This window comes from Natator depressus, chromosome 3, assembly GCF_965152275.1.
Source record: "Natator depressus isolate rNatDep1 chromosome 3, rNatDep2.hap1, whole genome shotgun sequence".
NCBI classification, from domain to species: domain Eukaryota; kingdom Metazoa; phylum Chordata; order Testudines; family Cheloniidae; genus Natator; species Natator depressus.
In genome coordinates this window covers 98,565,490-98,591,051 of record NC_134236.1, presented here as the reverse complement: position 1 = coordinate 98,591,051, position 25,562 = coordinate 98,565,490, and the positions used below count along the sequence as shown (strand labels likewise).

General features: G+C 38.7%; 1 protein-coding gene across 3 annotated transcripts in view; it reads left to right on the top strand.

Moving 5' to 3' along the window:
* Positions 1–25,562, top strand: part of PTPRK (protein tyrosine phosphatase receptor type K) — a 576,923-nt gene that overhangs the window by 195,865 nt on the left and 355,496 nt on the right. For all 3 annotated transcript variants that reach the window (XM_074948398.1, XM_074948399.1, XM_074948400.1), the window contains one exon: positions 11,378–11,649. In XM_074948398.1, the coding sequence (XP_074804499.1) occupies positions 11,378–11,649 (272 nt within the window). The remainder of the gene's footprint in view (positions 1–11,377; positions 11,650–25,562) is intronic.

The window sequence follows — 25,562 nt, the reverse complement described above, 5'->3', positions numbered from 1 at the left end:
CTTGGAAATATAAAATGTATTTTTATGACATGTTTATTACACACTATTTATTAATTATTATTTATCATTACGGTATTTTTATTACATTATGAAAACAGCAACCCTCTTCCAAGATCTCACTTTTGTAGCTTGTATCAGCTTTGATTAAGCCTGTTATAAGACAAGGCTCCTATCAGAGGCGCCAGTAGTAATCCCCCGGTCCTTTTCTGCAGAACTGCCGCTTAGCCAGTCGGTCCCCAGCTTGGAGAAGTGCATGGGATTCTTCCATCCTAAGTGCAGGACTCTGCAGTTGTCCTTGCTGAACCTTATCAGATTTCTTTTGGCCGAATCCTCCAATTTGTCTAGGTCACTCTGGACCCTATCCCTACCCTCCAGCGTATCTACCACTCCTCCCAGCTTAGTGTCATCTGCGAACTTGCTGAGGGTGCAATCTATCCCATCATCCAGATCATTAATAAAGATGTTGAACAAAACTGGCCCCATGACCGACCCCTGGGGCACTCTGCTTGATACCGGCTGCCAACTAGACATCGAGTAGTTGATCACTACCCATTGAGCCTGACAATCTAGCCAGCTTTGATATATCATGTCCACTGCTTTCCCCATATCCACAGAGCCAGTTATCTCATCATAGAAGGCAATCAGTTTGGTCAGGCATGACTTGCCCTTGGTGAATCCATGTTGACTGTTCCTGATCACCTTCCTCTCCTCCAAGTGCTTTAAAATGGTTTCCTTGAGGACCTGCTCCATGACTTTTCTAGGGACTGAAGTGAGGCTGACCGGTCTGTAGTTCCACGGGTTCTCCTCCTTCCCTTTTTTAAAGATGGGCACTACAAAGCTGCAGTGAGGAAATATTATTTCATTACTGCATAACTTGATGCCTCTTTGTATGCACCAGAGAATTGCATTGACCTTTTCGTCGTTGTTCTACATTGAGGGTGGTTATATTATGGACCTTTAATTGACTTACAAATTGGAGGGAATACAGAGAAGAGCAGCAAAAATGATGCTGGTGTGGGATTGATTTGAGGGGAAATAAAAATTAAGTATGTATAACTAGGCAAATTAGTGCTTTAAATATGATGGGGGAGGAATATAACTGCCTACAAGTATTTAAGAGGCTGTAAACACCAAGGATGAAGAGGAATGTGTAGAGAGATACCAAAGCAGTGAAGTGCAATAAAAGTCAGACTGAATACTGCTAACATTTTCATGACAGTGGGGTGTGATTGGCTTTGCAGTAGTCCTACAGGACAAGTGGTGACAGTCTCATCAGTTGGGGCTTATAAAAATGGCCTGAACAAACAAGAAAAAGATAGTGGAAACAGTCCCTCACAGGCCAGGGTATGAACAGATGACTTAATAGGTAATATTCACCTCTCATTTCTGATAATATCATGCAAAGATGGAATTAGCGACTGAAATTCAGGAAACAAAAAGGAACACACTCTTTAATGTGAACAGAGGCTGTCTTCGCTGCCAAGTGGGGTGTCTTTTACAGCAAGATAGCTAATGTGGGTTGGTTAAATGCACACCTTTTTTGACAGTGCAGACAAACATTTTATGAATGAAACCATTCAACTGTCTCATATATAGTTCTGCTAACTACTGTGCTTATAACTATAGCTCTAAATTCTCAAGTTTGAAAATTGGCACTGCTAATTTTATTACTCTTATGGATTGGTAGTCATATGACCTTGACCATACTTCATATTTCTGTCAGGTGCAATAATGGTTTTTGTACTGCTTCTTGATTTCCTGTCCTCTCATTACTCCTTTGTTTAACATAGGAGATAGGATTGGAAGGACTAGGTCAGTGTGTCCAGTCCCCTGCTATTGCAGGCAACGCCATTATATAATCCTGTTCATAAACTTATCAAGTTCCATTTTAAGACAAGTTAGATTGTTTACACCCATTACTTCTACTGGGAAGCTGTTCCAGAATCTTAGTCTAATTTCCAGACTAAATTTATTATACCATTTTATACCCATTTTGTCTTGTGCCAATATTGTCCTTTACTTTGCATAGCTCTTCTCCCTTCCTGGTGTTCACTCTCCTCAGATGCATTTATAGAGAGCAATCACATCCTTTCTTAGCCTTCGTTTTGTTAGGCTAAACCAGCCAAGCTATTTCGTCTCCTCTTGTAAAATATGCTCTAATCAGTAGTTAATATTGGTATAATCTGTTATTTAAAGTGATAATCTGAGGTATATCCTCTCCTCCCTTGCTTTACTAGTTTCACACGACTGCCAGTAATTATGGCCATTATTCATCGCCCAGTTTATTGGTCAGCAATGTTAACTGGTCCTGTTAAATGTGCCTTTTTTTTTTATTAAAAGCAGTAATGACCTTAAATCTATTGACTTTGTAGTGCTAAGATACTCTTAGTTTAACTTTCAAAGTAAGGTGTGTACAACTGTGCATAGGAACACCGTATGCAATTACAAATAGATTATTTGCCCCTGCACAGGGCCAGCTAGGTATCTTATTGGACCTGGGGACATGCAAATACCTGATTTATTCAGGTGCACTAATCTGCAAGTGCAGTTGAATGTACATAACTTCAAAAATCTCATAACTTGTATGTAAACAGTATATGGGAGGCAGGGTGGATTTGATTTAAATCAAATTGTGCATTTTTGCTGGTTGTTATAACCTTAATACGTATTCTTCATGTAGGTTTCATTTTTAGAAGGTACACACTATACATTTTTAAACAGTGATGTATTTTGAAAACTTTTCAGATTAGTTTTACAGATATATCAGAAAATGAATGATTGTTTAGTTATTTCATTTTCCAAAGGTAATTGAAGCAGATAGTTCACCTCCCAATGACTTCATAAATATCTCCAATTCAAGAGGTTAATCATTAATATTTGGAGGATTTTCTTGCCATGTTGTATTGCTCTAATCAGGAGAAGAGAGGAGAACATCACCAGACAGACATTTCAATTGTTTTATTTAACTAAAACAACAATGTTTAGTATTCTGGATTTTTTTCTTCAACAGCAAACATAATATTTTAACAAAACAAGCATATGTCCCTCGCTTCTCACATTTATCTCCAGACTTCTTCTCCTTGTCCAGATCTATTCCGCACCCAACAATCTTCTATTCATTGAACTTTCTGAAACTTTGCACTTTTAGAGAGAGGTAAGGGATTGATTCTGTGTACACAAATTTGCAGCGGAACAATAGAGTTGAGGTCTGTTATTTCTCACCTCTCTATATTTATTTATTTATTTTCAAACATTTTTGCTGTTAACAAGCAATGTTACCTCTGGAGATACAAATCCACAGTTTGAGAACTGCAAAACTAAGCATTTCTGATGGTGTCTTCTAAACTGAGCACAGAGTCCCATTGGGTAGATAGAAAGATTAACCTAACTAATCTATACAGAAGCCTTTGGAACCCCTAATCCATGAACAATTGAAACTCATTTGCAAAATTTTTCTTAAACATTACATTAACATTTCTTCAACGTTTCTCGTACTATAGAATTAGAATTTATAATCCCTATTCCATGATGAGATACCTTTGAGCTATAATGTATCCTAATTAAAACGATAGGTTTTTTCTCAAAAAGCATTTTATCAAAAAAATCCAATTTCAATTAAAAAAAAATCTGATTTAAAAAAAAATCATAGGTTTTTACCCATACTGGGGGGAGGTGAGTGGGGAGTGAATTGTTTATTACCTACTCAGCAAAGTCCACTTCTTAGAGATACGATAAAAGAACGAAATGATGTGTTAATAGTTAGTTTAAAATATTTTTTTAAAAAACTGCTACAGTTATCTTCTTTTCTAACACAATTACAATTAGTTGCACTTCATAACTGCTGAAGCTTGTGAAATGTATATTTCTGCATAGGTGTAAAGTGCCCTGATTCTGCAAGCATGTATGTGTGCACTTTACACACTTGGGTAGTCTTATTGACTTCTTGCGTGTGTTTTGTTGTCTTCACTGAGGGCTGCCCATGCGGGTTAAGTTTAGGGTTGCCACCTTTCTAATTGCTGGTAACTGGACCCTGAGGCCCTGCCCCTGCTCTGCCTCTTCTCCCCCTCCAACCCCCCCCCGCCCCCCCCACTCCTCTTTTCCATTCCATCTCTTCCCCCAAGCTGGTTTCCCTCTGCTTCGGGGCTGATACGGGAGCTGATGCAGCATGACAAGGAGTCTGCCTGCAGGTAGACGGCAACCCTGGCTGAGCAGGGGCTGGTGCAGGTTAATTACCCAGCACCTTTCCTGACCCTGGGGTAGCCACTCTTTTGGTGTCCGGTCAGTACTTCTGTCTGGACACTGCCAGGTCCTCTTTTTGACTGGACTTTCCAGTTGAAAACTGGGCACTTGGCAACCCTAGTAAAGTTAAGCACATACATGAGTGCTTGCAGGATTGGGTTCCTACAGTTCATTTGCATCTGCCAATAGCGTGATCCTGCGCCAGCCAATCATGTTCCAAGTTGGTGAATTAATGATTTCTTTACAACCACATTAAATGCATTTTAATAGACTTGTAATTATAAACCTTTTGTGTAGGACAGCTAATATCTGTTGGCATTGTACAAAAATAGTAGTCTCCATAAAGAATAAATTATTGGAATGTGGATCTATGTTGCATATTGTTTTTTAAACGTTGCAACTCATTGCCTTAAAAATTAACTTAGGGTAGTATCTACTGTTTAAGTTTAACCTTGTCTTCTTAAGGCAGTGTGGTTTTTTTTTTTTATATTCAAACCAGGAATCAATGCCAATGTAAACGCAATATATTTTGTCACCTTTGCAATATAAGAATATTTAAAACCGATATCATCAACATTTTTCAAAGATATAAATTTGATGAGGCGTTTACATTGGCATTGATTCCTGGTTTGAATTTCAGTTTCCTTAGAGCAATTTAGGAAGTGGCGGTTGGAGGGTTCTGCATTCTCATGGGATAAAGTCTGTTAAAAAAGGGGGGAAATAAGTAGTTTGCAAAATGTTGAACAGATGTTTTGGCTTTGTGACAAATGGTTACAAGTGCTGTCTGGAGCATTTCATGTTGTGCTGGAGGACGAACATATGTAGATAAATGCAAATTTGGTTTTAAGTACTGTTGAATGCTGAAAAATGAAGCTAAGAAGAGTACTATACAATATCTATATGCAGAAAGATTGTATGACTTTGGAATTTCCAAAGACTAACGGAGGGCTTCTTAATACTGAAGAGGACAAACAGTTAATATATTTTGGGTTTTTTATAGGGCTCTTGATTAATCGCAGTTAACTCATGCGATTAAGTCAAAAAAATAAATCACGATTAAAAAAATTATTTATGATTAATCACCCTGTTAAACAATAGAACACCAATTGAAATGTATTAAATATTTTGGATGTTTTTCTACATTTTCATATATATTGCATTTTGTGTAATTGAAATCAAAATGTATATTATTTTTGATCATCATTTTTACAGTGCAAATATTTGTAAACAAAAGAAATAGTATTTTTCAGTTTACCTCATACAAGTACTGTAGTGCAATCTCTTTATCGTGAAAGTGCAACTTACAAATGTAGATTTTTTTTTTGTTACATAACAGCACTCAAAGACCAAACAATAGAGCCTACAGGTCCACTCAGTCCTACTTCTTGTTCAGCCAATCACTAAGACAAACAAGTTTGTTTACATTTATGGAGATACTGCTGCCCTCTTCTTCTTTACAATGTCACCAGAAAGTGAGAACAGGCATTGGCGTGGCACTTTTATAGCCAGCATTGCAAGGTATTGATGTGCCAGATATGCTGAACATTCGTATGCCCCTTCATGCTTTGGCCAACATTCCAGAGGACGTGCTCCCATGCTGATGATGCTCGTTAAAAAAATAGTGTTAATTAAATTTGTGACTGAACTCCTTGGGAGAGAACTGTATGTCCCTGGTTCCGTTTTACCCACATTCTGTGATATTTTTCATGTTATAGCAGTCTTGGATGATGACACAGCACATGTTGTTCATTTTAAGAACACTTTCACTGCAGATTTGACAAAACGCAAGGTACCAGTGTGAGATTTATAAGGCTAGCTATAGTACTCGACCCAAGGTTTAAGAATCTGAAGTGCCTTCCAAAATCTGAGAGGGACGAGGTGTGGAGCATGCTTTCAGAAGTCTTAAAAGAGCAACACTGTGATGCGGAAACTACAGAACCAGAACCACCAAAAAAGAAAATCAACTCTCTGCTGGTGGCTACTGACTCAGATAATGAAAATGAACATGTCTGTCCGCACTGCTTTGGATCGTTATTGAGCAGAACCCGTCATCAACATGGATTCATGTCCCCGGAATGTTGGTTGAAGCATGAAGGGACATATGAATCTTTAGAGCATCTGGCATGTAAATATCTTACGATGCTGGCTACAACAGTGCTATGAGAACGCTTATTCTCACTTTCAGTTGACATAAACGAGAAGCGGGCAGCATTATCTCCTGCAAAATGTAACCAAACTTGTTTGTCTGAGTGATTGGCTGAACAAGACGTAGGACTGAGTGGACTTGCAGGCTCTAAAATTTTACATTGGTTTATTTTTGAATGCAGTCTCTTTTTTTTAAACATAATTCTACATTTGTAAGTTCAACTTTCATCATAAAGAGATTGCACTACAGTACCCTCTTTTGTTTTTTACAGTGCAAATACTTGTAGTCAAAAATAAATATAGTGAGCAATGTACACTTTTTATTCTGTGTTGTAACTGAAATCAATATATTTGAAAATGTAGAAAACATCCAAAAATATTTAAATAAATGATATTCTATTATTGTTTAACAGTGCAATTAATCACATGATTAATCATGGTTAATTTTTTAATCGCTTGACAGCCCTTATTTTTTATTACATGTACTATAACTACTTGTACCAAAGATGAGTTATGTATGACTTGGTTTGATACTTTTGCTTTTCAGTTCTTTTGCCTTTTTGCTGAATAGGCAGCAAACTACAGTTCTCTCCTAAGCTCAGTTTGTTCCACTGGGTGTGTAGGTAAAGTCAGAAAGGGTTTGATCTGCTCCTATGCGGTAGCTATCAGAATGCTTAATAAAACCTCCATTCTGCTGGAAAAACGGTGATGGTTTGCCCATCATTTAAAAGTATTTGTAAAGTAAATGTAATTACGGAAGGCATTTTGTTAAAGGCAAGTTCAACCACTATAGTTGGCTGAAGGAGTCTTTGTGCTAGTGTTGTAGAACAGAATCTTAATGTATTTTTTGCTTTCTTACTACTAATCCTAAATTAGCAAAAGAAATGGTAGTGAACACATTACAGGCCAAATGAGTAGTAGTTATCACCAAAGCTGTGACAATAAGTTATGTCAGACTGCACTAACCAGAAACCACCAAATGATTTCAACAGTATCTCTGAGCTAAAAGGTAGGTTCCAAATAGTTTTTTGAAGTTTTACTCTAGAGCCAACAGGCATAACAGCTGAATGCCAGTGAGTCCATTATAGTAACAATGCTAGGAACCATCAATGCACAATTGTCTATCAATTTTAAACCATAATTGTTGGAGAGTTGTAATAATAATGAACTTAAATATCCTAGTACCTTTCATTTCATTTTTAAAAATGAGCAGTAACAGTGAAGGAGCTGGCAATTAGCCAATGAAATCTTGCCAAGTTGCCTGTAAAGAGATCATAATGGCGGGTTCTACATGGGTAATCAAATATAAACTGGGCACTGAAGCTGTATCAAGTATACAACTTTTTTTAAAAAGGGTTTTTATTCATAGATCAATTAACAAAATAATAATTAAAAAACATGAGTAACATAGCTTTGTAAAAACTAATTTATCTGAGTCTGTAAAACATTTGCTTTCTATTTTGTTAGCGAATAATTGTGCAGTGCGGAATTGCTATGCAAGTCAGTGGAAAGTTTTGTGAAACAAATGAGTCAAATGCTGATTTTACTATCCCATTTACACACAAACATTTTTATTTCCTGTCATGGATATAGGGGGAAGGGTAGCAACCCTTTATGTATGCAGTAGCAAAAAATCCCTCTTTGGCAGCTTTACTGGATTGCCTTACCTCGTAAAGGGTTAAGCAGTTCAAATAACCAAGGTGGCACCTGACCAGAAGGACCAATGAGAAAAAATGATAATTTCAAATCTTGGGGGGAAGGATTTGTTTTTGTTCTGTGTTGTTCCCTCTCCGGACGGAGGGAGAAGCCAAGCAGGTGCAATATCTCATGAAAATATACCTGGAAATAATCCATCTGAAACCACAGAAACTGTGAGTAGGGCAAGGAAATGCATTAGGTTATCTTTCGTTTTGGCTTGTGAATTTTCCTGTGCTACAGAGGTATTTTTATTCCTGTTTTTGTAACTGTGAAGCTGAGCCCAGAGGGGAATCCTCTGTGTTGAAATTTTTTTTACTTTCCATCCTGATTTTGCAGGTGTGATTCTTTTTTTTTTTTCTTTATAAATAAAGTTCTTTTAAGAACCTGATTGATTTCAGTGTCCTGAAGACAAAGGGTCTGGTCTATGCTCACATTGCGAAGGCAACTGGTAAGTAGTTTATGCTCAAGCCTCCCCAGGAAAGAGGGTGAAGGGGCTTGGGATATTTTGTGGGGATAGGGATTCCAAGTGCCCCTTCTCCTGAATTTTTGTGTAAATCACTTGGTGATGGCAGTAATACCGTCCAAGGACAAGGAAAGGAATTTGTGCCTTGGGGAATTTTTAACCTAAGTTGGTAGAATATAAGGTTAAGGGGGTCTTTCATGTGGGTCCCCCCCATCTATACCCCAGAGTTCAGAGTGTGTGTGGGGGAAACCCTGACATGGTAGTAGCGGTAGGATCATTTTGAACCAGAAGCACAGACCTCAGGATTTTAAAAGGACACATTTTTCCTTTTGGGTGCTTGAAAACCAGGGAGGGACACTTTTTTTAATTTTTTTTTTTCAGGTGAGAGCAGCTGGAGTTTTTTTTCTTTGCCTGAAGGCAAAGTAGTTAAGCTGCAGCAAGAAAATTCACAAGCCAAAACAAAAGATCACTTAATGTATTTCCTTGCCCTACTCACAGTTTCTGTGGTTTCAGATGGATTATTTCAGGTATATTTTCAGGCAGTATTGTACTGGCTTGGCTTCTCCCTCCCTCCGGAGAGGGAACAACACAGAACAAAAACAAATCCTTCCCCCGCCAGATTTGAAAGTATCTTCTTTTCTCATTGGTCCATCTGGTCAGGTGCCACCTAGGTTATTTGAATTGCTTAACCCTTTACAGGTAAGGCAATCCAGTACAGCTGCCAAGGAAGGATTTTATGCTATTGCATACATAAAGATTGCTACCCTTCCCCCTATATTCATGACATTTCCACTGATCAATAACTTATCAACAATTTATTGTTCCTGTAGCTCATGTGCATTTTCAAAAACCTCCACACAATGCCTCCTGGCGTATAGTGTAATTTATTTTACTTACATCATACACCTGACTGCTCCAAGAGCACTTTTGCTTACTAAAAATTGTCACAGTTGCTCCACTAATTACTAACAATAGGCTTGATTTTGCAGCCCTTACTGTTTGCAAGAATTTAGTCACACAAGGAATGTGGCTCTGGGGCTCTTAGTGTGAATAAATGCTCATAAATTTGAGTAACGGTTGCACGATCTAGCTCAATATAAGGCCATCTTTCAGTGTCATTGCTCTATAGGAACATGTGTAGGAAAATTAAGGCATTTTATGTGGTTTAACAATATTTCATATTTATTCATAGGAGTAAAGAGTCCAAAATGCATTTTAGTACAAACATTAAACCTTCAACCCTGACAAAAATCAGCCCTGGAAAGAGCATGTTCTTTCCTCACAAAGCAACTTAAATATTTTTGGGACGATGGCATGTATATTCTACTCTGAAAAGATTCACCGCCTCACTTTCCCTGTTTGTATGTAGAGTCCTGTCTGCTTACTTTATTGACATGTTTTGCTACTTTTAATACCAGTTATTGTTAGCTTTTCTGAGCCAATAGGGCCAGGAGAGACTGAGGTGGTGTCTCTCTCTCTTGAGAATCATCAGAATAATTCGAGTTGCAATTGAGGGCCAAGTTCTGGTTGGTTGTGGCTTTGGAACCCCATTGCAGAGAAGTGTGTCACACAGGTGTAATGGAGAGTGTAATTTGGACTGCAAAACCTTTTTTCTGGTAATGTATGTGATCCCAGGTTGAGATGCTGAGGTATTAATTACAAAAAACATATTTATACTTGTAAATTGAGCAAATTTTGACCTGGCAGTCCAGAGATGATATAAACTTAGAACCCCACAGTGCCATTTTTAGTTTCTTTAGAGCAGAACGGCACCTTAAAATAACTGAGATCTGTAAAGCCTTTCATCCCAAAGGATCACAAAGTACTTCAGAAACCGTTATACAAACCGAATGTATGGTTCACTTAACTCTCCACTGAAACACAGCCATCTCTGGCATGAAATGTAGCAGTTCTTAAACAGGCAAAAAGAGTGCTACCCAAAAGTACAAGTTAGGAAATAGAAAAAAGATTCCTGTATCCATTTGAAATTGCTGGGAAAATTCAGCAAGGCAGACTGGCCCAGATCCGTTAAATCTGGGCCTTAAAACTTAAATCCCTTTGTCTCCCAAATCCCAGATTTAGGATGGAATATGGGATATTTTCATGTGGGGTTCTCTCAGTATCTCTTGTTGAAGCCATTCCTCTTTGTGTTAATAATTACTCATTGGACAAGAGATAGTGAGAATGACTCTGTAGCCCAGTGGTTAGGGAACTTACCTGAGGGGTGGGAAAGCCTGGTTCAAATCCCTTCTCTTCATGAGGCAGAGGCAGGAATTTGACGTGGGGTCTCCAACATCCGAGATGAGTACCATAATTACTGGGTTAAAGGTTATAAGGGTGACCATCCGCCCACCCTAGTTGTTTTGTGTGGAGTTAAGAATGTGTTGCTGCCATTATTGCAAGAACTAGCTTAGGTGCCTAAGGTGCCTGACTCCAGGAAAGTGTTCCCAGCTGTGGATTGCAGGCACAGATAGATGCCACCCTATAGCCCGGATTTAGGCACCTGATGCTGTTAGATGGGTGGGCCTAGTTTACATAGCACCCCCGCCAAGTGTGCTGCCTTTAATGGATCGCATTCCCAAGTGCCTCTCTTTTCCCATGTTTGTATAGACTGCCTAAGTGGCTAAGTCAGCGGATTCCCCTGGGTGGCTAGCAGCCTAAATTGCTTTGAATCTGTTGCTACTCCTGTAGTCTCAATATTTTGTTTGCATTGTATTTTAAATATATTTGAACATTAGTGCCTGCCAGCCAATGTATCTTCTTTCCCTCTTTTTTAGAGTGAGCTGTTTTGAATCCCTGCATTTATCTGTCTTCAACTCTTTCTCTCTCCAGGATCATGCATGATAGTGGATTCCTCAGACCATGATCCTGGAGAAAAGGCTCGACTTCAACTTCCTACGATGAAGGAAAATGACACTCACTGCATTGATTTCAGTTACCTTTTATATAGCAAGAGTGGAGCGAACCCTGGAACCTTGAACATCTTAGTTAGGGTGAACAAGGGACCTCTTGCTAATCCCATTTGGAATGTGACAGGCTCTACTGGCAAGGACTGGCTTCGAGCTGAGCTGGCTGTCAGCACCTTCTGGCCAAATGAATATCAGGTAAGCCTGCAATACATCCTCCTGTTATTGCCATGGTGTTAAATGCTGCCAACATGTGGGGTTGTGGCATCCATGAGACCTGATGTATTTAAAGAGCTTTTCCATACAATTTTAAGTGTTGTTCTCCCATTCAATACAACACTTCTTTTGGGGTAAGGTTTTTCACATGAAATTTAAATTCACAAGGAATCTGTTTTGTATGATGTCCAAAACCGTACATTAAAAGCACTCTATTAAACTTGGAAATCCAGTACTCAGAAGTTAGGTTTCATGTACATTCTTAACCCACTTCCCCCTTGTGCATAGGCTTTAAGATGCAGTCTTTAATGACATGATCACAGACAATTTTTTCCCCCCATTGGAAGCCTGCCTTGTTCAATGCACAGGATATATGGTGCTTGCTTAATGGGTAGCTGTTCAATGTTTGGTTTTCTCCTTATTTTTCAGTGTGGTCCCATGCCTTTTTTAGTATACACTATTCAAACTCTGCTTTGAAGACAGAATTGTTACTTGTGTCATGGGCTTTACTGTGGCTCTCATCACTACATCATCTAAGCGTGTCCCAAACACTAATGCATTTATTTTCACAACACCCCTGTGTGTTTGGTTTATGATTTGATTGGCATTGCATAGCAACTCTGTGGCAAAGGCAGGAATAGAATCCAGTTCTCCAGAATAGCTTTCAGTTGCAAATTTACCAGTAGGAAGGGGACATTGTTAAAACTGTTAGGTTTAACCTTGAAAGTTGTTTCACCTTGTTGGTGTTAAAATAACTAGAAATGGGCTCTGTTGGATTAGTTTGAGAGACGGCTGCCCTTCTGGTCCCTTGAAGCTGCTGCTTCAGGCTATTCAGGGATATGGTGTGAAGAACAAAACTGTTGTACACAAGAATACAGCCATGCAGTAAGGAGGAATTGTGTTAACTAGTTACATCTGCTAAGAAGCCTCAAACAATCCGTGTCAGAGCTCTGCACAATACTCTAATGGACTGATCCAAAGCCTATTCAAGTCAATGGGAGTTTTCTATGGATTATAACAAGATCTGTGTCAGACCCCAAAGGAGCTGTTCTGATTCATTGCATTAAGTATCTATATGAAGTGTGGTGTGTTCACCATTTTCTAAATACCAATTTTAGAATTTTGTATTGCTGCCCATCACCATAGTACCTGAGTGTCTTCTATGTAAAACCTGTAGCAATAAACAAGTCCCTAGTGGATTCTGTGGCGTTTCTGGGACTTCACCCATTTCAGGGTTAAAACTGTGCTAGGAATAGGATTTTTGTTGATTTTATGTTTTTAAAGATTTTATCAACTCCTCTCACCGCTTATTTTTTGATTGGTAGAGGTCTAGAGGTAGTGGTGTGGGAATTATGAGCATTGTGTGTGGAAAGACTTTTTCAAAGAGGAAGGTATTGCAGTATTTCCTAAATATGGTCAGACTAGTTTCACCTCGATAGATATTTAAACAATATATGAGTGTTCCATTATGCTTTATCTCATCAGATGCCAGTCACAGCCATGAGTTTCTCTTTTATTGGTTTGTTTTTTAATTCTGCTGTTTTACTTCCCCCCCCCCTTTTTTTTTAAAGTTTAAAGGTATTTATACCACAAAATATGTTGAAATAACACGAGATTATTAACTCCATGAAAGCAAAGTTCAGATAGTTTGAGTTGTTTGTGGGGGGCAGGAGGTGTTTTTCTAAGAGCCTTTACGTTATTTAAAAGTAGGGATGATTTACTGGTAATTTTTATAGCAGTGATCAAGTTTTTGTATACCAGTGTAGTCAGGCTTGGCAATGAGATTGGTGGTTGGGAGTTTATACAGGTACCATAGACATTCTTCATTTATGTTATAGCCTTCATATAATCTCTGTAAAATCCTGCACTGAGAAGGTCCCTCCCACTCCCAATGTAATGTTAAAATAATGTAAAATACATTGTTGTTCAATTTTCTTATTTTTAATTTAAAAATAAGAAGTAGGTCTGGGTGCATATTTTTGTAGGCCTGCTGTGATCTGTACATAAACTGCACCTGGCCTGTAACTGCTGCTTTCCTGCTGTTCTCTGGTTCAGTCAGTTGGAACCAGTCTAGCTTTTTCAATTCTTAGTAGGAAATTATATAATGTATCACTGTGTGGTTTTTTGTTTTTTGAATAGAATTCATTTTTTCTGTCCTTCTGTAAGAGCTTTCTTTGAGGTCTCGAGGTTAACAGGGCTCTTTCAAGAATACAGAGTTATTTACAGTGTTAGCTTTTATGTTGAGCTGTACTACGGAGCACAGTATGAATGCCTCTTCTGTTCAGTTGCATTCTATGCGACAATGCTGCAGTTCACTAGCTCCACAGGTTGCCTGTCCACCTCTTGTGAGTTCCGTAAGCAGTACAGGAAGAACCTACACATGTTTAAAACAAGATTGAAGGCAAACAATTTGTCTTGAGAATTGCATTGTCATAAACTAAACCTGGCTTAGTACAGATCCCCAAGCAAAGTCGCTTTCGGTTAAAGATTATAAACTGGAAAATGTATATAATATGTGCAGTTTTAATCCAAGCAAACCTGCATATCTGATTTTTTTTTAAATTTCTTTCCATTTACTTCAAAAAGTCAAGTAGAAGTCAATAGTAGGTATCAAAAGTGATGTGTATCAGTTGTTTAGATACCCAGACACATGAATAAATAAAATACATTAGCCATCTCTTAATGACACATACTATGTTTAAAACAAACTCAAGGGGTGAACTGGAGAATTAGAGGCCAGTAAGGCTTGCATACCTGGGAAATTGATTGAAACGATAATTAATGGTAGAATAATAAAAGACCTGGAAATCCTGATAATATGGTCTGTTCAGCACAGTTTCTGCAAAAGGAAATTTTTCACTAATATTAAAATATTTTGAACATATTTAGTATTGGATAAAGAGAAACTGATTGTGACATAGTTGATTTAGTTTTTCAAACAGCCTTTGATAAGGTCCTTCACAAAAGGCTACTAAATAAAGGAAGTAGTCATGAGGTAAGAGGCAAAATATTGTTTTGAATCAAAAATTGGTAAAGCAGTGTTCTTTGTTAATAAAACCAAATCCAAGGAATGGAGCAAGTTTGTATTTTATATAGTGTAAAGACTGTGTTGTAAGTGGACTGAGAAAGGAGTTTCCTTCCACTCCTTAGTGTGTGGTTAAAAATCTCATCACTTACTTTCAATTGTTTAGCTGTGCTCTGTTGACCATGATATGACTGTTCCAAAACTGGCAAAGAAGAAATGCTTAAGTTCTGCAAAAGCTTTGTCAGAAATCAGTGTCCTCCATTGCAGTCATATAGCAGAATGTATCGTTCTCTGGCAAACCCCAAAATTCCAAGTGCTGAACTATATTAAAGCTATAGGGCACATAAGGTGAGTGAATATGTTGCTGATAAAAAGCAAGATAAGAGGGCTCTGCTCCTGCTCTTTTGACACTCCTGTGCCACGTGCATGCGAGCAAGTGGTAGTTTAGAAAAAAGTAGATGTGTTTTTGTAAGAACTGTTGCACTCATTCCAAAGCATAGTTGCCATTGGCTAATTACTCTCTGGGAAATGAAAGGGAGGCTGGCTGATCTGGCTGTGTTCCTGTGGGTGCTTTCAGGCAGGAGGGCCACTAATTCTTCCATTGTAGGTTTTATACTCTAGGACATTCCTTAAGTTATGTAATGATATGATCTATCTCTTTTGCTACTGGCAAGATACCTTCATTTTTCTAAAAAGAAAAAGGAGTACTTGTGGCACCTTAGAGACTAACAAAGCTTATTTGAGCATAAGCTTTCATGAGCTACAGCTCACTTCATTGGATGCATTCAGTGGGAAAACAAACAAACAAACCATTTTTCTGTTTCTGTTTAACATGGGGATGAACTCTCTAGGAGAATTGTTTGGTTAGAGAATCCTTTGGGATTGAAGGCCCATATTTGAATTCGGTACTCATTAGTTTTTGTTTACCTTTGTTACTGTTGTAATGGAAAAAGACCACCCTTGACTTGTCTAAAATCTATTTTAGGGAAAGGAATTTCTGAGGTTGTATTGTTTAACTCACTCTCTGGAGTTTTGTCTTTCATTTTCCCTATGGGTTACTGTAAAGCATTAGTTTATTCTAGTTAAGTTGGTTATTTCTGTCTAACTTCGTATGTGGGTGTGTCTACACTACAAAAACAAAAAAAATACACGGAAGAGTGTCTCGGAACCCACATCTGCAGACTTGAGTTTGCACAACAGCACAAAAATAGCAGCATAGGCATTCTCTTTTAGCAAATGCAGCATAGGCTAGAGTTTGGGCTCTGAAATCCGGTCGGGGTGGGAGGATCTTGGAGCTCAAGCTCCAGCCTGAGTGGGAACATCTACATTATTTTTAATTCCATAGCACAAGCCTGAGTCTGTATATCCGGGCTCTGAGACTCACTGCCGCAGGGGTAATGGGGGTGGGTTTTTTTGGTTTTGGTTTTTTTGATCTTGCACGTATAGATATACCCTAAGGGTTCTATACTAATTTCCCTTGATTTCTCCGCTGTTTGGTTAATGAGAATCATCCCCTGCTCAAGAGTCTCTCCGCCTTTGGGCTTCAAGCACTATCATTTTCTGTTTCTCCTTCTCTCTTGCTGCCACACTTCCTGTTTAGTATTTACTCTTAGTTTTGTATTAACAACAAAGGGGAAGGAACACAGGCTCAAATAGGAAAGAACAGGATAAAGAATATTTAGATGAGTTAGATGCAGTCAAGTCATCAGGGCCTGATGAAGTTCACCCTAGAGTACTTAAGGAACTTGTCAAAGCAATTTTTGATCCATTAACAGTTTTTTTTTTTTTAAGAACTCATTGAGGACAGGTGAGGTCCCAGAGGACTGGAAAAGGGCAAATATGATATCTGTGTTCAAAAAGGGGAAAAAGTAGGACCTTGGGGAATTATAGACAAGTCAGCCTAACTTTGATACCCGGAAAGATACTGGAACAAATTATTAAACAGTTTTTAAGCACCTTGTAGATAATAACCAAACTAGGTAAATATGGGCCAGATTAAATGACTCTATAAGGCTGGTGCAGAACTGGCAGAAAATCGGACCCATAAGAAAAGTTTAAACAAAGTGGGCATGTTTAGTCTTGAGAAAAGAGGACCGAGAGCAGACCTGATAAGTCTTCAGATGTGTTGAAGCTGTTATAAAGAGAACTGTGATCAGTTGTGCTCCGTGTCCACTGAAGGTAGGACAAGAAGTAATGGCCTTAATCTTCAGCAAGGTAGATTAAGGTTAGATATCTTAAAATTTTCTAATTATAATGGTAGTTAAACTCTGGAATAAGTTTCCAAGGGAGATTGTAGAATCCACATCACTGAAGGTTTTTAAGTACAGGTTTTTGTTTACTTTTGTTACTGTTGTAATGGAAAAAGGCCACCCTTGACTTGTCTAAAATCTATTTTAGGGAAAGGAATTTCTGAGGTTGTATCGTTTAACCAACACTTGTCATGGAGAGCCTAGGTTTACCTGGTCCTGCCTCAGTGCAGGAGGCTGGTCTTAATGACTTCTTGACATCCCTTCCAGCCCTACATTTCTATGATTCTATATGATGCTATTGTGAAAAAGGCAAATGTCATTCTGGGGTATGTTAACCAGAGTGTCCTACGTATGACACAGGAAATAATTGATGCACTCTACTTGGCAATGGTGAGGCCTCATCTAGATTACAGCATCCAGTTTTGGCAATCCACTTTAAGAACGGGAGAGTTGGAGAAAGTCCTGATGAGAGCAACAAAGATGATAAAAGGTTTGGAAAACCTGAACTATGAGGATATGTTGAAAGAATTGGGCATGCTTAGTTTAGAGAAGCAAAGGTTGAGGGCGAACATAAATCTTCAAATATGTTAAAGACTTCAGTAAAGAGGGTGGTGATCAATTGTTCTCCATATCCACTGAGGGTAGGGTAAGAAGTAATTGATTTAATTTTCAGCAAGGGAGATTTAGGTTTGTTGTTAGGAAAAAACTTTCTAACTATAAGGATAGTTAATTATTAGAATAGATTACTCAGGGAGGTTGTGGAATCCCAGTGATTGGAGGTGGTAACAGGTTAGAAAAATACCTTATCAAATTAATATTGTTAGTGAACAAATTTATAATAGTCAAAAGGTACTCCATAGTGGTCCTTATAATTTCAGTGAAGACTGATGGTGCATTGCCATTAACAGACTGATAAAGAACTACTATGCCCAGAATGCCTTATTGCAGCGTTTCGCAAACTGGGGTCTGTGGGCCCCACTGATCAACTCTTCCCCCTCCCTCACTCTCCCAGCGCCTCCCGCACGCCACAGAACAGCTGTTCCCCGATGTGCAGGAGGCGCTGAGAGGGCAGGGGAGGAGCGGGGGTGGGAAGAGGGGCATGTTTGGGGGAGGGAGTGGAGAGAGGCAGGGAAGAGGAGGGGCAAGGGTGGAGCAGGGGTGGGAAGAGCTAGGGTGAGGACTGAGCAGGGGGCTTGAGGATCCCTGAAAAATTTTAAATCAAAATGGGGGTCCTTGGGTTGCTAAAGTTTGAGAACTGCTGCCTTTTTGCTCAGTTCTGAATCCTGCTTTGAATAACTGTTCCAGTCTGCATTTGAATATTGAAGAGATATATAAGAATGATAAAGTTTTCAGTGTCTCAAAGATCCTGGAAATTTTATTTTTTTCCTTATGTCCTTAAAGTTCTGAAAATTATAAAAGAATTATAATAGGTTGGTGGAAAGTTGATTCGGAAGCCATGTGATTTCAGTGTCATTAAAGGTTTGTCAAAGATCGTAAGAAACAAGGAGTCCTCCTGAAATAGTAAAAGTTGTTACCGGTGTGGATGGAGTGGGCCAATGCATTCAGAGGTGGGCACTAACATAGCAATACCATTCGGTAGACACTGTTTTCACTTAAATAAAACATAGTGCATTCCATTTTGAACTCCCTTATTTGCTCGTTAATCACTTGGTCTTTTGGCTCGTTTCCAATAAGCTTTCTGCAACAAATCCAATTTTTACGTCGTTTTGTAGCTGATGTGCAATGTTTCCATCCTCATGTTTCAAATTAAGAAGGTTCTGAGCAAAAAACGGGAAAGGAGGGGTGAAAGAGTAGATTTTGACATATTTAAGTGATGCAGCCAGAAGGGGCATTTCTAAAAAATAGGAAGCAAGAACGTACTAGCAGAAAGTGTGAGAGGAAAGAGAAATGGGATATTTTGCCCATGTCCTTGCTCTCTCTAACCACACTGGCAGTTAAGTTAAGCCACATTGTTTCTGCCAACCATGGCTTAATATACTCTTCCCTGTGCAGACCACACAGAACCATTTTCCACGCCAAGTCCCTACTATTTTTTAATTATTTTTTTTCAAACCCATGTAATTGCTATTTGTTGGTCTCTCTTAGCAGGTCAGGCGACCAGTATTTAAACCTTGTTAGCTGAACCCATGTTGAAACGGTCTAAAATTGGCTCAGTTAACATGGTTTGATTGTAAGTGTAGAGAAGGTCTTAAAACCAGAACTTGGATATCATAGTGCAGTTAAATACCTAGATAGATTGTCGCTCTTGATAAGCACATTCTTGAGAAACTTTTAGAAAGGTTTCACTGAGGAACAGAAAATTCCAGTAATGCTGACCTGAGATGGTGATCAGGTGAAGTCTAATCAGTCAGAAGAAGTGCATTAATGAACGGGAGTCAGACTTGAGACAGGCTGGCAGGATACAGATGTAGCAGTTCGAGAGATGGGGCAAGATCTGAGTGTTCTTAACCTATGTGAGAGAGGTTCCATGTCAGGAGAACATATTCAATTAACTGAACTTTATCAAAGTCAGTGAAAAAAGTAAAATAAGGTATTAATCTGTCAAGAAATTCCCTGAATAGGTATCTTTTCTTTCCCCTTGCCAGTTTATTTAAATCTAGAGGTTACAAGTAAGATATAGGCAGAATAATCTGAAACCTTTTCTACACAACCCAGCTATTCCTGCTAAGAACATACATGATGAATAATAAGCAGTGTAGACACTGTTTTCACTTAAATAAAACATACTGGATTCCATTTTGAACTCCCTTATTTGCTTGTTAATCACTTGGTCTTTTGGCTAGTTTCCAATAAGCTTTCTGCAACAAATCCAATTTTTACATAGTTTTGTAGTTGATGTGCAAGGTTTCCATCCTCATGTTTCAAATTAAGAAGGTTCTGAACAGAGGTTACTTCATAAATTCACCTTTAATGAACCTTTTCCATGAAGGATTTTATCAATTTTGCAGGATCACAAATAAAGGTAGGACAAATTTCAGTCTTTTGTAATCCAGTGAATGGCTAGGGATGAATCTAGTACTGACTGAAAGAAGATGATTGTAGTAGGTGTTAACCCATTAAAGCTGATTTCTTTAGTAGTTGTAGTTAGAGATGGATATCTTTTCAAACCTTCAATAATTGGCACACTCTCTAGAGTTTTTCTTTCAAGTGATTCATTCCCTAGTTCTCAAATTTGGCAAAATGCAAGTGAGGATTCTGCTATGTTTCTAAGATATAGACTCATAGACTTTAAGGACAAAAGGGACCATCATGATCGTCTAGTGTGACCCCTTACGCATAGCAGGCCACAGAACCTCACGCACCCACTCCTGTAAATAGACCCCAACCTGTGGCTGAGTTACTGAAGTCCTCAAATCATGGTTTAAAGACTTCAAGTTATACAGAATCCAACATTTACTCTAGTTGAAATCTGCAAGTGACCTGTGCCCCATGCTGCAGAGACTGGCGAATCTCTCTCCCCCCCCCCCCCCCCGGGTCTCAGACAATGTGATTTGGGGTAAAATTCCTTCCTGACCCCAAATATGGCAACAGGTTTAGACCCTGAGAATGTGGGCAAGACCCAGCAGCTAGACATGTGAGAGAGAATTCTCTGTAGTAACTCAGAGCCCTCCCCATCTAGTGTCCCATCACTGGACACTGGAGATATTTGCTGCTGGCAGTCACAGATCTGCTACATGCCATTGTATGCAATCTCATCAGACCATCCCTTCCATAAACTTAGCAAACTCAGTCTTTAGGATTTTTTTGCACCGACTGCTTCCCATGAAAAGCTGTTCCAGAATTTCACTCCTCTAATGATTAGAAACCTTCCTCTAATTTCAAGCCTAAACTTGCTGATGACCGGTACATAGCCATTTGTTCTTGTGTCGACATTGGCGCTTCACATAAATAGCTCCTTTCCCTCCCTGGTATTTATCCCTCTGATGTATTTATAGATTTCAATCATATCTCCCCTAAGCCTTCTTTTGGTTAGGCTAAGCAAGCCAAGGTCTTTGAGTCTCCTCTCATAAGGTAGGTTTTCCATTCCTCAGATCATTCTAGTAGCCCTTCTCTTCACCTGTTCCAGTTTGAATTCATCTTTCTTAAACATGGTAGACCAGAATTCCAGATGAGGTCTCACCAGTGTCTTGTATTATGCTACTAGCACTTCCCTGTCTCTACTGGAAATACCTTGTCTGATGCATCCTAGGACCGCATTAGCCTTTTTCACCGCTGCATCACATTAGCGGCTCATAGTCATCCTGTGATCAACCATTACACCCAGGTCTTTCTCCTCCTCTGTCACTTCCAACTGATAAGTCCCCAGTTTATAGCAAAAATTCTTGTTGTTAGTCCATAAATGCATGACCATATACTTAGTACTATTAAATTTCATCCCAATTATATTACTCCAGTTTACAAGGTCATCCAGATCTTCTTGTGTGATATTCTGGTCCTCCTCCGTATTGGCAATATCTTCCAGCTTGGTGTCATTAGTAAATTTTATTAGCACACTTCCACTTTTTGTGCCAAGTTTTGTAATAAAAATGTAAAATAAAAAATGTAAAATAATATTGGTCCCAAGACTGATCCCTGAGGAACTCCATTAGTAACCACCCTCCAGCCTGACAGTTCACCTTTCAGTATGCCCCGTTGTAGTCTCTCCTTTAACCAGTTCCTTATCCACCTTTCAATTCTCACATTAATCCCCATCTTCTCCAATTTAACTAATAATTTCCTATGTGGAACTGTATCAAATGCCTTACTGAAATCCAGATAGATTAGATCTACTGCATTTCCTTTGTCTAAAAAATCCGTTCCCTTCTCAAAGAAGGGGATCAGGTTGGTCTGGCATGATCTACCTTTTGTAAAATCATGTTGTATTTTATCATTTGTTCCGAAATCTTGCATGCAATTGAGGTCAAACTAACCGGCCTGTAGTTAACTGGCCTGTAGTTTTCCAGATCACTTTCCTTGCCATTTCTTAAAAATAGGAACTATAAAATAGGAACTATATGTACGACCCCCAAGTTTACTGATTCATTAAACGTGATTGGCAATTACTTCTATTTCCTTCCCTCTTTAAATGTACGCTATGAAAATGCTTGAGCTTCTTTACTATTAAAGCTTTCATCTGATACATATTTGCTCATCTTAGTACTTAAGGCACTAGTGTAACAACGATGGAAACTTACCCAGTTTTGGAAATATACCCAAATATGAACGCTTGCTTTCTTTTTAATATTCCCTAGCAGTGTTGCACTCTGGACACAACTTAGTAATCAAAAGAATCATCCATTCTTCCATACAATTTATAGCAAGAGCTTCTCACAGGCATGTATTTTAATAAATAAACTTTCTTCGGCTCCTTTTCAAATCCCAATACTAATGCCTTGTCATAAATGTTAACATAGATTAAATATCTTTTTCTAATCTGAAGATTTTTATATTCCTGCAATACATACACACTTGGAGTTAATGGTGCTTATCCTATTTATCATAAAATATTTACAAATTTGGGGAAGTATTAATATTCCCTAAATTGAGCAGAGATTAATTTCTGAAAGAGTAGTTACTTCTAATAATAATATAATGCCCTGCTTTTATATAGTGCTTTTCAGCAGTAGATCACAAAGCACTTTACAAAGGAGGTCAGTATCATTACCCCCATTTTGCAGATGAGGAAACTGAGGCACAGAAAGGCAAAGTGACTTGCCGAAGCAGACCAATGGCAGAGCTAGGATTAGAACCCAAGTCTCCTGAGTCCTAGTCCGGTGCTCTGTCCAGCAGACCTCACTTCATATAGTTTTATTATGATTAAATTGTATTTCTCATGTAAAAAAAATTCAGGTGTATCTTCGTACTCTTGTTTGGTGGGTGTGCTAAGGCCTTCTGACTTTTCTGCATTGGGTTTGTGACCCATGAACCCCTTGTGCCGACTGACAAGGGATTTACAAGAATACCTTGCTTTTGGTATGTAGATTTTGGTTAATCGAAGAGTGTCATGTGAAGTCTTAAATAAAAGCCAGGGTCACACTGGTTGTTAATATTCTTGTGAAATGTATGTACTAATACTATGTAAGGAATTATGTATGTACACTGAAAATACATTCTTAGGTAATTTGAAGAAGCAGGTTTCCTGTCGGACAAAATATGTTTATTCGCCTGTTTTTCTGTTGGCATGTAAATGAAGCACTGGAAGATAACACAATGGAGGCACATTTACATACAAAGTCAAAAGAAAGATATGAAGTCAACACACAACAGGGGAAGACAACCTTGTCTTGAGATAAACTTCAAAGGGTTGCTGGTCTACCTTTGGGGAACAGAGAAGACACCCCCATCATCCTGCACCCAGGAAGTAAATGGACAGTATGTTTACGTTTATGAAAATGGGAATACAACCAGTGCTGCAGAGGACATTTGGGGTGCAATAAACTTCTTTGGACAGGTGGTTAGCCAGATAAGTTTAGTCTCCAGAAAGCATGTTATGAGTTTGTTGTGTATAACCTTTTGCTTCCATTATCCATACTATGTCTTGAATCTTTGACTTATAGTGAAAACAACAAGTTTATCATCAATCTTGGTGCAGTGGTATTAAGTAAGGAGCTGATCCTCAGCTGAATCCTACAAGCTGGTGTATACACTGTTCCATTGGGGGACAGCAGACCTGACAGTTTTCTGTGAGTGTACAGTGGAGAAAGGGCTGGACATTACAGGGGAACACTTCAGAGGTCTCGGGGACTGGGGTTCAAAGTAAGGGCTAGCATTGCTCAGAGAGCTTGGGTGATTAACAGGCTCATGGAGTCAGGGAGCTGACACCCAGTTGAGCACAAGGAAGTCTCCCTCTCAATGGAAGCAGAGAGGTAACAAGGTGATTCACAGTCCTGGGAACCCCGAGAACCATCACAGGGGTAGTCTCAGGCCAGGTGGTGTACGCTCTCTCTCTTTCAAATTCCAGTAATTCTAGTGACAGGGTAAAAAAGGCAAAGTATGCCAAAGTTAGCACATCTAGTGCCCACATGTAGGAAAGGGTTCACAGTGCTAATGTGGTATACCATATGTCCAGTTTGTTTTACAGTCCATCTCTCACATATTGTGAGGCTGTTTGGGAGAAAACAAAGATTGCACAAACTGAGTTTTCTATCCTGCTTATTATCTAGAAGTCTCACTGTTTCTCTCCTGCTTCCTCTGTTGAAAAGTGTGTTATTGCTGAGGAAAAAGAAAATGCAGAATCCCATTAATTGCCCCTTGGAGCTATAAAGAAAAAGCAGCGACTACAATGCACCTTCCATTTTCTGTAGTGTCTCCCATGTAAAAGATGTCTGAAAATATTAGAGTTTGGTATCCTTACAGAGATGACAACAGATGGGGAGAGAAAAAGCTAGGAAGAAGAGAAGTTTTCAGCTGAGATATGAAATGACAATGGTCAAAGGTGAGAACTTTAGGAAACTGTTTTGCATAGGGCCTGCAGAGGAGAGAGACTCCTGCGCTAGCATTGTATGGAATGACAGAGAGATGACCAGTGCTAGATGTATGGCAAGGGGAACGGAGCAGGATGGGAGGCTGAATTGAAGAGCGATAGAGGGTTTTACAAATGAGGATGGTGATTTTTTTGAACCGGTTTCTGAAATGAAAATGCCCAAAGTCTCACTTATACCATCAAATCTAATAGTGCTAAGAACCCTGGGTGAACAGCTGGAAATAGAAAAGTAATTCAGATTATTATTTATTGCAATAGCATGGGAGGAACATATGCAATGATTCATATACATAAAATAAACTCTTACACAATAAAATGTCAGTACATGGCATTCTTTGTCACTTGCAGATGCAATAAATTCACGGTCAGATCATAACGCTCTTGCACTGATAAGTAGTTACTTGCACAAGTGTTCCTACAGACTTCAGTAGCACTACTCTTGAGAATAGTTGTTCATCAGTGTAAATAAAGGGGTTACAAACTAGCCCTCAGAAAATCTGGATTTGCATTCCTTCATTTTAACTGTGATGCTACAGGACACTGCATCATGAGTCAAGAAATCTCATCAATTTTTATTTCGTTCCTAAGGCACTGAGTTCCTATGGGCATAAATTTGATTTTGCATTTAAAAAAAAAAACTTTTAAAACTACAATGCATATGGGAACACTGTTCGAGAGTCATTGCCTATGCTCTCCTATGTCTTTTACAAATGAAAACATTAAAAATCATTTTAAAACAAAAGAAAAACATACCCACAGGGACACTTTTCTCTTGCAAGTTAAATAAAAATGACATACCATAAATACCAGAGACAGTATGAAGACTAACTTTTTAAAATTGATTTATTTGAAGAAGTATCAAATGATAAAGCTGGTCTTGGTTATTAGTCCAGATTTTGTGATCTGCTGCTGTAGGTTATTTCCGTGTGTCTGTTTTGAATAATAGATATTTCATTTTGTATTTGATTCTTAAAGAACCAGGAAAAATAAGTGTCCAAAAGGCCTTTTTGTACACTAAACCCTGTCAAGAGTAGACTGTAACATTTCCATCCAGCAGTTATATGATATTTGTGATAATACTCCAGCAGCTCTTGATGCAATACGGAAAACAGAAATGCAGATAAGTACCATTTTAAAA